This window comes from Mustela nigripes, chromosome 3 (genome assembly GCF_022355385.1).
Source record: "Mustela nigripes isolate SB6536 chromosome 3, MUSNIG.SB6536, whole genome shotgun sequence".
Taxonomy (NCBI): Eukaryota; Metazoa; Chordata; class Mammalia; order Carnivora; family Mustelidae; genus Mustela; species Mustela nigripes.
The window spans coordinates 175529914-175543781 of NC_081559.1; the positions used below are offsets into that span (position 1 = coordinate 175529914).

The window sequence follows — 13868 nt, forward strand, 5'->3', positions numbered from 1 at the left end:
TTGATGGACATCTAGGTTCTTTCCATAGTTTGACTATTGTGGACATTGCTGCTATAAACATTCAGGTGCACGTGCCCCGTCGGATCACTGTGTTTGTATCTTTAGGGTAAATACCCAGTAGTGCAATTCCTGGGTCATAGGGCAGTTCTATTTTCAACATTTTGAGGAACCTCCATGCTGTTTTCCAGAGTGGTTGCACGAGCTTGCATTCCCACCAACAGTGTAGGAGGGTTCCCCTTTCTCTGCATCCTCACCAGCATCTGTCATTTCCTGACTTGTTGATTTTAGCCATTCTGACTGGTGTGAGGTGATATCTCATTGTGGTTTTGATTTGTATTTCCCTGATGCCGAGTGATGTGGAGCACTTTTTCATGTGTCTGTTGGCCATCTGGATGTCTTCTTTGCAGAAATGTCTGTTCATGTCCTCTGCCCATTTCTTGATTGGACTATTTGTTCTTTGGGTGTTGAGTTTGTTAAGTTCTTTATAGATCTTGGACACTAGTCCTTTATCTGATATGTCGTTTGCAAATATCTTCTCCCATTCTGTCAGTTGTCTTTTGATTTAGTTAACGGTTTACGTTGCTGTGCAAAAGCTTTTGATCTTGATGAAATCCCAATAGTTCATTTTTGCCCTTGCTTCCCTTGCCTTTGGCGATGTTCCTAGGAAGATGTTGCTGCGGCTGAGGTCAAAGAGGTTGCTGCCTGTGTTCTCCTCAAGGATTTTGATGGATCCCTTTCGCACATTGACGTCCTTCATCCATTTTGAGTCTATTTTTGTGTGTGGTGTAAGGAAATGGTCCAATTTCATTTTTCTGCATGTGGCTGTCCAATTTTCCAAACACCATTTATTGAAGAGGCGGTCTTTTTTCCATTGGACATTCTTTCCTGCTTTGTCGAAGATTAGTTGACCATAGAGTTGAGGGTCTATTTCTGGGTTCTCTATTCTGTCCCATTGATCTATGTGTCTGTTTTTGTGCCAGTACCATGCTGTCTTGATGATGACAGCTTTGTAATAGAGCTTGAAGTCCGGAATTGTGATGCCACCAACTTTGGCTTTCTTTTTCCATATCCTTTTGGCTATTCGAGGTCTTTTCTGGTTCCATATAAATTTTAGAATTATTTGTTCCATTTCTTTGAAAAAGATGGATGGTACTTTGATAGGAATTGCATTAAATGTGTAGATTGCTTTAGGTAGCATAGACATTTTCACAATATTTATTCTTCCAATCTATGAGCATGGAACACTTTTCCATTTCTTTGTGTCTTCCTCAATTTCTTTCACGAGTACTTTATAGTTTTCTGAGTATAGATTCTGTGCCTCTTTGGTTAGGTTTATTCCTAGGTATCTTATGGTTTGGGGTGCAATTGTAAATGGGATGGACTCCTTAATTTCTTTCTTCTGTCTTGTTGGTGGTGTAGAGAAATGCAACTGATTTCTGTGCATTGATTTTATATCCTGACACTTTACTGAATTCCTGTACAAGTTGTAGCAGTTTTGGAGTGGAGTCTTTTGGGTTTTCCACATATAGTATCATGTCATCTGCGAAGAGTGATAATTTGACTTCTTCTTTGCCGATTTGGATGTCTTTAATTTCCTTTTGTTGTCTGATTGCTGAGGCTAGGACTTCTAGTACTATGTTGAATAGCTTTTTTTGTGAGGTTTTGTTCTGTTGTTTGGAGTGTATTTCTCTGTCTCTCCATTTGAGCTTTCTGTGTTCGTTTCTGTGAATTAAGTGCAACAGTTCCCCTAAACTTCAAAGAACAGTCTTGTGTATGGTCGTCCGTAGACTGTGTGCGCCCGAAGTCTTTTACTGGCTGGGTAGAGCTGTGGCTGGTGTGAATGAGCCTTGGAGCACTCTGTGCTGGGGCTTCCCTAGGGTGATGGCTGGAGCTGAAGTGGGCATGGGATGAACTGCTCCTGACACTCTCTGCTTAGTGAATTCTCTGGCAGGACAGCTGAAGCTTAAATGTGTCTAAGTTAGGGAGTTCTAGGGCTCTCTGCACAAAAGTTCCCTGGGCAGGACAGGTAAAGCTGAAAAGTAGGTACTAGCCGAGGGGCCCAAGGCTCTATGTGCGGAAGGCACATTGGCAGGCTAGCTGTAACTGAAGTGGGTGTAAACCAGAGTGTTCTGGGGCTCTCTGTGCAGAGGGTGCCTTTGCAGTGTAGCTGGAAGGGGCTTTGGGGTCATCTGTAGAGGGGGCACCCTGGCATGATGTAGCTAAAATGGGCATGAGTAATGGTGATCATGGGACTCTGTGTAGAGGATGACTTGGAAAGACAGCTGAAGCTGAAGTGGGTGCATGCTGGCATGTCCTGGGACTCTCCTGGGATCCTCAGTGCAAGGAGTGCCATGGTGGGGCCGCTGAGCTGAGGCTGTTATGGGCCCAGGTTTCCTGGGATGTTCTGCACAGGGAGCACCCTGGCAGGGTGGCTGGAATCAAGGTGGGCATGGGCTGGGAGTTCCTGAGGTGCTCTGCACAGAGGGTAATCTGGTAAGGCAGCTGCAGTGACTGGGAGGTCCCACAGTGCTCTTTGCTGGGGCTTCCCGAGAAGGGGCCTGAATCCAAAGTTGTGATCAGGAGTATCCTCATGTGTGCCACCTGGGTGTGTTGGTGAGATGGCTGGGGTTGGTATAGACTAGGGGGCTCCACTCACGGAGGTGGCTGAGCTGGCTAGGGCACCCAGACCCTACCTCCTAACCACCCTATCAAAGTGTAGGGCAAATGTAAACCATGGAACCATGGTACTTGCCAATCTAACTTCAGTTACAGCAGCTCCCCTGCTGTTCAGTGGAGTTTTAGAGCTGTTTTTTTTTTTTTGTTCTTTTTTTTTAAAGATTGATTTATTTGAGAGAGTAAACAGGAGAAGCAGAGTCCCTGCTGAGCAGGGAGCCGGATGCAGGACTTGACCCCAGGACACCAGGATCATGACCTGAGCTAAAGGCAGAGAGAGGCTTAACCAAATGAGTGACCCAGATATTTATTATATCATAAGCATAAAGTCTTAGGGTCTTAAGGCTCATGGTTTGGAGAAGGATAAGGCTTAAAGGCCCAGGAAGGTACATTCTCAGTTGCTCAATGCCCCAGCTTGCAGTAGACTTTGCAGACCCAGAATTTCCAGTACATGCTCACTGGCTACACTGACAGGCACGTCATAATTTGTGGGTACTTGGCAGTTACAGGGATAGGTCTGTACCCCCAAGATTCCTCAGGACCAGCCATTTGTTACTTCCATTTTAATATTAGATATGTAACTTTGATGATGTGTTATTAGAACATTCTATCAAAGTTTCAGATCACGTGGCTTTTCTTTAAAAGACATACCAGTCTTTTTTTTAACCTAAGACTTCTTGAAAAATTCACTTACTATCTGTATGGACAATTACTCTAGATATGGCAAATAACAGATGACGCCTAACATTTTCCTGGGGGAACACCATCAACCAACTACTCAACAGTGCAAAATTTACAGCTTATACCACAACTTTTATTAGAAAAGTTATACATAACATAGCATCAACTATTTTCAAGAACAATATTAAACCCGATAAGCAACAAAACCAGACTAACAAAATGTGTTAACAAGAAACTAATGACCTTTCTATAATCAAACATTCAATTATCTACAAATAACTTTTTACAAAGGGAGAAAAATCCATGGTTTACAGGCACATATTGAAAATAAAGCTGCAATAGTAATTTTATACACTTACCATTCTCAAGAAACTGAATCACCAAAACAGTAATTACGAGTTCACTAATTTAAAACACTTCACATAATTTAAAATTACTGGGTATACACTGAAGTCTGAGTTTCAAAAGTGATTTTTTTTTTTTTCCCACAAAAGTGCCAACACTTAAGCTAGAACTTTCAGTGTGTGAGTAATTTTGCCCTAAAAAGTTAAGACATGTTCTGATAATCATAACAGTCACATAATTTCTGGTGCTACCTGGTCTGTTAATAATAAAGCCTTTATTTGGATGCTTTTCTTAAATTATAGGAAACTGGATATAGGATTGCTGTTGCAAAGCCATTAAAATAAAGTTTCAAACACAGGAGTGTGCAGCACTGGGAAAAGATCAGTACTAAAACTTATAATAAATATCAGAGAAGCCATTAGTTATTAACAGCATTGTCTGCTTAAGGGTTAAGTCAACCAGGTGTCTCATTTCCCATCAGTCTGTCCTTTTAGTTGGCATAGCAATTTCCATTTTCATGATCCGAGTACTCAAATATATCCAAACATCTTTTTAAAACTTTGATTTAGAGCTTCTGAAAAGTTATAAACATTTTTATATTCTACTCTAAAAAGTCTACTTCTGCTCATTTTAGAGCCTCCTAAAACAAAACAACAGATTTTAGGATAGTCAGGTTCATTAAAAAGTTTCAAATGGAATGACTTACCAAAGAATATTTTAAACCGAGGCCTATCATTCTGTAGCTGAAGGGGTTTAGTTGACAGCACAGCTTCACACACCTTCTTGGTCATTACAGAATGACACTTTAAAATAGTACTCCAGAGGACAGTCTGTTTTGGGCACCGCCCCCCAAACAGCTGCTAACAAGACCGCCAGTATTACTATTGGGAAGAGACGACTTACTTCTCTCAAAGACTCACACTTAATTGTCAGACTTTCTTCCCTGACATGTTTTCCTTTCCAATGCGGTGATGGGGAACTATGATAAAAATCCTGATTTTCAACTGCTACTCGACATTTACCTGCGCCAATATTGCACACATCTGTTCTCAACTGTTAAAATGATCTTCCGGGTCCTTGGGTGTGCCTGTTTTCTCCATCAGAACACAAACACATCCATATAAGCAGTTTCCCTCAAAGATGAAATTGATAAAATACTGGAAAAAAAATGAAGAAAAAGGCAGAGACTTTGTACAGACAAAAATCTAAATCTCCTCAAAGGGTTTTGTGTGCCCTACACATGGGGGCGATTCGTATACACTAGTGAAATGCACACTAGCTACAATGCTTCTAGCTGCTCAAATAATGTGGAACCTTGGTCCAGGGGTTGCGATGATGTCACTGTATGGTTCTTCCTGCGTCAGCTCAATAGCTTGCTGCTTTTTAAGAACCAAGAAGCTGTAGAACTTCGCTGCAGCTTGCTTTCTGTTTGTGTTTCGACATAACTCAAGCAAACTGATGGATTCAGCTCCAGTTTTAGCAAGAGCTCGCTGAAATAAAACCAAAGGAAGAATGAAATCAAAGTAATCTCACAGTAGTAAAGTGGTAATTTTAAAAAGGTGCCAATTTTGTATACCAGAAAAAGTACACTGTATATTCTGCTGGGAGTGGACTTTTTGAACAGTCTGAAGGTAATGGGGCAAAGTATATTATGGCTTATCTAAAATCAAAGATCCAAGGAACAACATTCCTACAAAAGTGATAATAATAGTAAAACTGAACACATACAGTTCCTAAAATTTCAACTTATTTTAAAAATCCAACTATCCTTTGACTCTATTTTGGGAAACCCTGAACAATTTGCCTGGTATATATCAGATGCTCAAAATATTTCATCTGTATCTGACTTGACAAATTTAATGATTCAACATATTAATAGTATGTTCAATGAAAACCAAGATGTAGACACACAAAGGTGTCCTATAAACCACCACCACAACTTCCCTTTGCAGCATAACCACAGCAAAGCATTCACCTGGATGCTCTCCAGGCTTACTCTGGGCCTACCAATTTATGTATACCCAGTGCTGGGAAAGTAGGCTTTCTGGTCTCAGCATGTCGCTGTTTTTTTTAAGGGAGCAATGCTAAGTCCTTGCCGAAGTCTCAGGCAGGACTGGTACACCTACCTGAAGCCCATGAAGCATCTGCTGAGTCCTTTTGTTCCATCTTCTTTCTTCTTGATCCTGATCACCTCCGGAAGCATCTTCATCCTGAAAATGGCCCCAACACATAAAAAAGCTGACAAAAGTGGTCTACTGCAACAGGAACTATTGCCATACGTCCTAAAACTTAAATTGTGTACTCTGAATAACAGAAAACTGTAAATCTCTTAGCACCCAGTACTAACTCTGAAGCTTGTCTTTTTTAAATTACAGAAGACTTTCTTCTGTATCGGCAAGCAAACATTTGGATGAATATAGGATTCTATACTGTTCTATAAAGGATGTGTGTGGTCTATACCACGTGGGCCCTGGACTACTGCTGGGTGGTGAGCTATTGGTTACTGACTGGCCCCTGTTAAGGTAATTATGTTGGATATAAATCAACTTATGTCACTAAGCACACTACTTATTTCCACTGTATGTATTTTTATTTTTTCCAGGAGCATGATTTTCTAGATGATTTATATTCTGGCAGATCCCAATCACTGAAGAGCACAGATTAGCAGACAAGTATTAAGAGAAATGGGGTATAGGGGTGCTTGGGTAACTCAGCTGGTTAAGCACCTGCCTTTGGCCCTGGTCATGGTCCCAGAGTTCTGGGATCGAGTACCACTGGGGCTCCCTGCTCAGCAGACTGTTGTCTTCTCCCTCACTCTCTGTTGTCCCCTCTACCTCTTTCTCTGTCAAATAAATAAAATCTTTTAAAGGGGGGGGGCTATAATCCATAACACTTGATTTTACTGAGCTGCCCAGCTCCCAGTGCCCTACAGGACTTGCCTTCTAAATGACTTTCTAAACTCTGAAGCTGGCATAGAGCAAGAGCTGAGATGTTTCCATACCGTGCTGGCAGTACATGCTGTATTTCAAAGAGCCAGGAGTTAAGGGATTCATACATAATAGAAAGCTTAACAACTTTAAATACTTATTCAACACTAAGTCTGAGATAATGGCATACCTTAGACTAGAGTAGCTCTGGGGCTAAATTTTGACTTTAAAAAAACCCACAGTATTCCAGTACTAAATGGCTGTAAAATCTATGGCTGCCATAATAAATTACAAATACAAATGGATACTAATGAAAATATGTACCCAGTCCGCAACCTTTAGTCTTAGAAGAATTTTAAATAGATTCAATGCTTCCTGGAAAATATTTTAATGTTTTATTTTACATTTAAATAAAGATCTTGAAAAAAGGAGGGTGGGGGAAGACCTTGAACAGCGAAATAAGGGCCCTGAAAAGGAAATCCACTGGAAAAATGCCTTTATTTAAAAAAAATAAAAGTCATTCAAACCTTTACTCAATCTATTTTAGCCAAGTCACATCTCACCCCAGTCTAATGAAAACAAACCTCCTACCAATGGAAAATGGTGATCAGATTTCCAGGCACACAGTGAGATGTCAGACCAGAGGCAGATGCTAAAAAAGCAGTAAAAATTGGCCACCAAATAATAAAGTCAGCTACAGTCAAGAAGTCAACTAAGAAATCAGTTAAAAGGGCAGTCAATCCTATGTCCTTCAAAAGCCCAGAAGGAAGCCAATGAGTTACAGCACAGCAGAAAATTTGATGTTAATAATGATCTAGATTATTAAGAATTTGGTTAAATTTTCTGTTTGAACATCTTTTATCATTGTGATGCTCAACATCAATTACCTTGGCTCCACTATGAACATAAAAGAGAACAGGCTGAAGATCAGCATTAAATCTGGGGCGGCATTTACTCCTCAAGTCTCCTTGATAGTGTCTCCTTACCTCCTCCTCTTCATCATCTTCTTTCTCCTTCTCTTTCTCCTTCTCTTTCTCTGGCAGAAGTTCTAACTCCGGAATTAACTGACAGATGTTTGGAGGCTCCTCAGGGGGCAGCTCTACAGGAGGCATTTCCACCTGCTCTACCTGCTGGGGCTTAAAGCAAGGGGAAGAAATGCTGGGGTCATGCGGCTGTACCTTCTCACAATCAAAACTTGATTATATCTTGTTGTTCTTACAGAAGAATTTAATTAACAGAAGTGTTTTGTTCTTATACTTGAAGAAACCAAAGGGTTATAAAGTGTATGTGAGAAATTTGTAAATGACAAGACAAAGTACAAACAGAAAAAAAACACCCAAACTTTCTGTAGCAGCATTTTAGGAAAAACCACAGAACAGAACCAACCACTAACACAATGCAAAAAGGCTTTAACATTAAATAGCTTGTACTGTCAACCATTACTGCATGAAACTGTCTTAAGGCTATCACAACTAAGCTTGGGCTCTAAATCAGAGCCTCGGAGTTCTTATGGCAGCAAATAATAGGAATGAGGAGACCATTTTTCTGAGTCCATTTCTTGAATTCTTCCTCTCAGGCTTAATATAAACAGCTGAGAATGTTAAAAAATAAGTTCTTCCAGGACTGTGATACTAGAGTAACCTACTCGTTACCTCTCACCACCCCCATTCCTGAGCGCATACAAAAAGATGCTCTTTTGGACAATTCTACCACCCGAGGGCACAGAAAAAATAGTTCTTAAAATTACAGAGGAATCTTCAGCCTATACCTCTTGATGGAGGCTGAACCGAGAACCCAAGGTTATTCTAGAAATTGAAGATTTGGGAAGCCTTACACTAGACCTTACTTCCTTTGTAGTTTAGTTTTCCGATCCTAAATGAACTTCATGGTAGAAAGTCTGCATGAAGTAGCCAGATGTTGCTTTACTTTTTTTTTTTTTTTTTAAGCAATTTGACAAGTATATTCTGCTTAGTCAGTAAGGTAGCCTAAAACTGTCTCATGTTGCAGGAACCTGCAACAGAATAGAGAGCTGGGGAATCGACCCATGCAGTGGGGAAATCTTATTTCAATAATAGTTCTGGGAAAACTGGACCACTATCTTACACCACACATGAGAATCAACCCAAAGTGGATTAAAAACTTAAATGTAAGACCTGAAACCATAAAACAACTAGGACAGGCAAGCTCCTCAAAATAAGTGTTGGTAATGATTTTTGGATTTGACAGCGAAGGCAAGAGGAGTAAAAAATAATAAGCAAGTGGGACAACACAGATAGACTTGGAAGGCAGTACAGGTGAAACAGGAGACAAATATATATGGTACCACTTACACAGAATCTAAAAAGAAAAAAGCAAAACTCACAAAAGCAGAGTGCAGAAGTGGTTACTAGGGGTTAGAAAGATACTTCCATTTCTAAATTCTGGGGATCTAATACATGGTACGGTGATTATAGTTAATACTATATCATATACTTGAAAGTTGCTAAGAATAGTTCTTGAAAGTTCTCAACACAAGAAAAAAAATGTAATGTGTAAAGCGATAGATGTTATACACATACACATGTTGTGAAATGATGCCACAATATCATCACTATGTTGTACACCATAAACTAGTATGATGTTGTATTTCAATTTTATCTCATTAAGACTGGAGAAAAAATGTTCAATCTTGCTGACAAGGAAAACCAGTATTTTTTAAAAAAGGAACTAGGTGGGGGTGCCTGGGTGGCTCTGTGGGTTAAAGCCTCTGCCTTCAGCTCAGGTCATGATCCCAGGTCCTGGGACGGAGCCCCGCATCAGGCTCTCTGCTCGGCAGGGAGCCTGCTTCCCTTCCTCTCTCCTCTCTCTCTGCCTACTTGTAGTCCCTTGTCTGTCAAATAAATAAATAAAATCTTTAAAAAAAAAAAAAGAAGAACTAGGTGTTAATTAGAAAGTTTGATAATCTATGTTCATGACATGCTTGAAGAAATTAACAGGTTCCTTATATTGTTTTTCATCTTTATCTAAAATTGTCAGATTCACCTTGCGCTAAAATGGAACCAAGTTTAGACTCAAAGATTCCAAATTAGACAAGGATGGTCACATTATGAGGCCACCCTGAAACAAGACTAAGAAGTCTCAAACTCCTGGAATATGTTTTCTCCCCCAGGGCACAACTGTGTTCACATCCTTGGCTGCCATTCTTTCTCTCTGGACCTATTCCTTGTCAATTTTTTTCCTCAACCAAAATATTTCAGAAGGGCTCCTTAAGATAATACTATTACAAGGGATGTAAAATTCTTGATGACTGATGTGCTTACTTACAGGGATCACAGGCTCTGGATCAATTTGTCCTGCTTTTCGCTTGACTCCCTGAGGAGGTGGTGGAGGCATGGCTGACTCATCCACGTTGGTCCTACTGGTCTCCATCACGGACTCCTGGAGGCGGCTTGGCTCTTCCAAAATGGGCTCATCTGCAATTAGTCATATGAAGAGATGTGAATTATATGGTCTTTAACAGTATTTCAGAATTTAATACTAATGCATTAAGACAAAAGTACTTTCTCTAATGAAGGAGGCCAAATAAAAATTTTACCTCTGCAAAGATTACTCAATTTGTAATAAAACACATAAAAGATGGAAAAGGGCAAAATTCTACCACCTGTAATCTAATGCAGGATAATCCTCTTAGCAGATTACTCAGCCAGTCCTAATCTTTAAACCTTTCCAAAAACAGAAAGCTTTCTATTTAACAAAGCAGTCAAGTTACTTCCCTGTCTGAAAATTTGAATATACTCCTTTGTTCCTGATTTCTCTTACTCTGGCAATATACAGGTAAATCTTAGCCAAATGCTCATTTAAACTTCCTCGGGGAACTCTTCCAATAGAACACACCGATAACATCACGCTGCTGGTGCTGCTGCTGCTGGTCCTCTCTGGGAACCTCTGGATTTTCAAATTCTTTGAGAAATTCATCCAAATTATCAGCCTCTCCTCCTTTCCGTCTTTTTCTAAGATCTTCTGGTACTAGTGGTGTAAGACAGCGTGTAAAGAGCTATTAAAAAAAAAAAAAAAAACCTCAATTATAAAAGTAAATCACACTGAAGTCAAAAGTAAAAGAAATTATCCACTGTCTTGTAACCTGAAGAGAACATGAAAATTTTAAATTTTCTTGCAGTTTATTTTCATCTTCACACACTTAAAACTCCATCTAATGGAATCGTATGAAATAGTTTTACATGTTTTTTCACTTAATAGTATGGAAATCTTGTTAACTATCACTTTTAATAATTAATGACTGCATAATATTCCAGAGTGGAGATCCACTTACCTATATGGGTGTATATTTCACATCTGAAACATTTTTCAATTTTTTTAATTGCAAGCAATGTAATGAAAGTCTTCACAAAAATGGTTTTTTCCACATTTTGATTTACTTCCAATGAGATCAGTGAGTCAAAGAAATAGTTTAAGGAATTTCTTCCAAATGATTACTATTTATTAGAAGAACAATCATATAAAGTCTACAGCAGAATCCTGTTTCTATGCATATTTCAACTTCAGAATAAAAGTTTCATAGACTGCTTCGCTCAGTTTTTCACTTCAGAACCTTGTTTTGAAATAGTCTGGAACTTAAAGTGAGCAGAAGAGGGCTTATGGGTGAAAAATGATTCTCATAAAGCCAGAGAATTCTTTATTGTGGAAAAAAGGAGAAGCACTTCACAGTTTAGCGTTCTAGAAAGCAAGATCTAAAGACTGCAGACCTGAAGCACAGTATACACTAAGGCAATGGTAGAGTAAATCATTATAGAGAAGCTGAAAAGGGAGAGTAAGTATTTAAAAACTTCAATGGTTTTTTAGTATAGAAAAAAAAATCCTTCAACATCATTTAAAAATACAAGTATCAGCAGGATCTTATACTGTGATTTAATTTAAAAAACGTGCCACACATAGTTGAGAATACCTGATCAAAAATGTCAAATATATTTTAAATATATTTGACATATTTATATATGTCAAATATATATAATATATAAAATATATATATATATATATATATATATATATATAAAACTATATATTTATAGTTTTAAAAAATGGCCAAACGTATATAGAAAAAAAAATCTGCAAACTGTATTACCTTCAGTAGTCTGTTATTCCATAAAGGCTGAGCAGGTAAGGAGAAGAGTTTTTCCACTCCCCCCGTCTCTTTCCACATCATCAATTTCTTGGTGGGTGGTGCCAGATCCAAAGTAGTAACAATATCAGAATAATCACTAAGTTGAGCTCTAATTGTCTTACTATCCAACTCTTTGACACTGTCAACAATCAGCTTCCTCTTCCTCTTGGCTTTTGTTTCTTTGACTGGAATGACAGAAGAAAGTAAGGTCATTTTCCCCTGGTCTCATTGTATCCCTGCTTTTCTGTATACCTGGTAGAAAAGCTTTAAGAGGGGAGAGTCCGTTTTAACTAATGTTCCTGCAGTTCCATGTAGACTACAGGCTGGCATATAAAAATCTGCCGAATTAATGAATATATACAAACTTTGGGCAAAAATGAGTAAAATAATGTAAAAGCCAGTATGTTTTGCCCATGTAAGTTTATACTGTAAATACAAAACATGTCACACTTGATTCAGATTTGGGCGTAAAAGTCCTGGGTTTTATGACTTCTTACACCTGAGTGACCACTGAGAAAAATTAACTTCATCTTGCTTATTTCTTTATTTCTTCTTTACAAAGAAGTTGTAAAATACTAAGTTCTCCATAAACAGCTGCAGTTACCATGATTTTTAGTGGAAAAGTTACAATTCATATATGACAGTTGGACAAGCAGATTAAGTGATAAGAAAAAAAGTCCACAGCCCCTTAGACAGATGGGGAACTCCATCCGAGTTACTTCCTGTATACTCATTTCTAATCCTTACTAAAACTGCTAAGTAGGTAGCATCATCTCAATTTCTTCAGATACAAGAGAGTTCCTCAAGATTTCATCCTGTCAGAAATGTTACGCCCAAAGATTTTTCTGCATAAAATATTCAGGTAAAGACGTTATTCAGTGACAGCCTCTGCCCAACCTCTATCCTCCAGCTTCTGAGTTCCCATCCTTCTCTGAAAGTCAACGTTCTTAAAACGGCCACCAAAGTCTGATCATCCTATTTTAAACAGTGCAATGTATCCACCATCCTGCCTCATTTACCGTTCTCTGTAATATCTGTTACATAATATGGTACATATTTACTTATCCATGCTTCACTAATTAGTACTTAAGTTCCAGGAGGGTAAAGACTTGTTCATTGTTATTTAGTTTCTAAATAGGGTAGGTAGTCTTGTTCTACTTAAAAGTATTAACTATATCTTGAATTACACTCTAATTTCAAATATAACTGAAATAGAAGTATTCTGTACCCATAAACCATCTAGAAATTTGTTTCACATCTAAATTACATATCTTGCTTCTTTAAATGAGAAGCAGCACCCCAGTATGTTTTGCTATGTCTAAAAGAATTATAACACTGATTTTAAAATCTATCAAATTTCCAGTTAGAAAAATATTCTTAGGCTTTCCCAGATTGTAGCCCAACTATTAGACAAAATCTAGAACTTCGGAACAAATAGTCCATCTCGTACTTCACTGTAAAATGTTCTGTAATGTTTTCTAATTTTTACACATGGGACCTGTTATTTTGGGAATTCCAAAAGACTAAGATAAAGGTCAGCAAAAAACCTAGTTCTATACTTCTGTATTTCAGAGCAACTTCTACAGGTATTCTCTAAGATACTTAGATTGTAACTGAAGACTCTATAACATATGTCTGACAAAGGAGAAAGAAGCTTGGCGATCTATCTAAAACAAGAGTAGAGAATAGAGAAGAGCCAGAATTAAGACCTTTTGTTCTGAATTTTACAAGTCAAAAAGTATGCTTGCTCACCAGTGATATCAATAGGTTCCAGAGCAAAGGCTTCTTCCTCATTTGGAACAAGTGTTGTCTGATCAGTCATAGTTGGCATCGGTTCAACAGGATCCACTGAATCAGGACTATCAGGCCCACCCACTATAAAAACAGAAATTTGGTTAAAAAAGGCATGTATACTTAATACATATCCTACAAATGGGGAAAAACCCTCTGAGAAATAAAGAAAACACAGTGGTACCAGTAACAAACATTTTCTAATTATGAAGGAGGCCCTTAAAAGGTGAACCTATTGGCTAAAAAAGGGGGAGCGGTGCAGGGTTAAACATCGAAAAGAATCAGAATGTTCC

The 13868-nt window shown here is 38.5% G+C and overlaps 1 protein-coding gene across 2 annotated transcripts in view; it reads right to left on the reverse strand.

Annotated features, from left to right (window-relative positions):
• Nucleotides 1–3465: 3465 nt before the first annotated feature.
• Nucleotides 3466–13868, reverse strand: part of RAD21 (RAD21 cohesin complex component) — a 28730-nt gene continuing 18327 nt past the window's right edge. For both annotated transcript variants that reach the window (XM_059395067.1, XM_059395068.1), the window contains exons 8-14: nucleotides 13537–13659; nucleotides 11746–11969; nucleotides 10500–10659; nucleotides 9930–10078; nucleotides 7613–7762; nucleotides 5826–5909; nucleotides 3466–5189 (exon numbers count right to left, since the gene is read on the reverse strand). In XM_059395067.1, the coding sequence (XP_059251050.1) occupies nucleotides 4998–5189; nucleotides 5826–5909; nucleotides 7613–7762; nucleotides 9930–10078; nucleotides 10500–10659; nucleotides 11746–11969; nucleotides 13537–13659 (1082 nt within the window). In that variant the 3' untranslated portion in view covers nucleotides 3466–4997. The remainder of the gene's footprint in view (nucleotides 5190–5825; nucleotides 5910–7612; nucleotides 7763–9929; nucleotides 10079–10499; nucleotides 10660–11745; nucleotides 11970–13536; nucleotides 13660–13868) is intronic.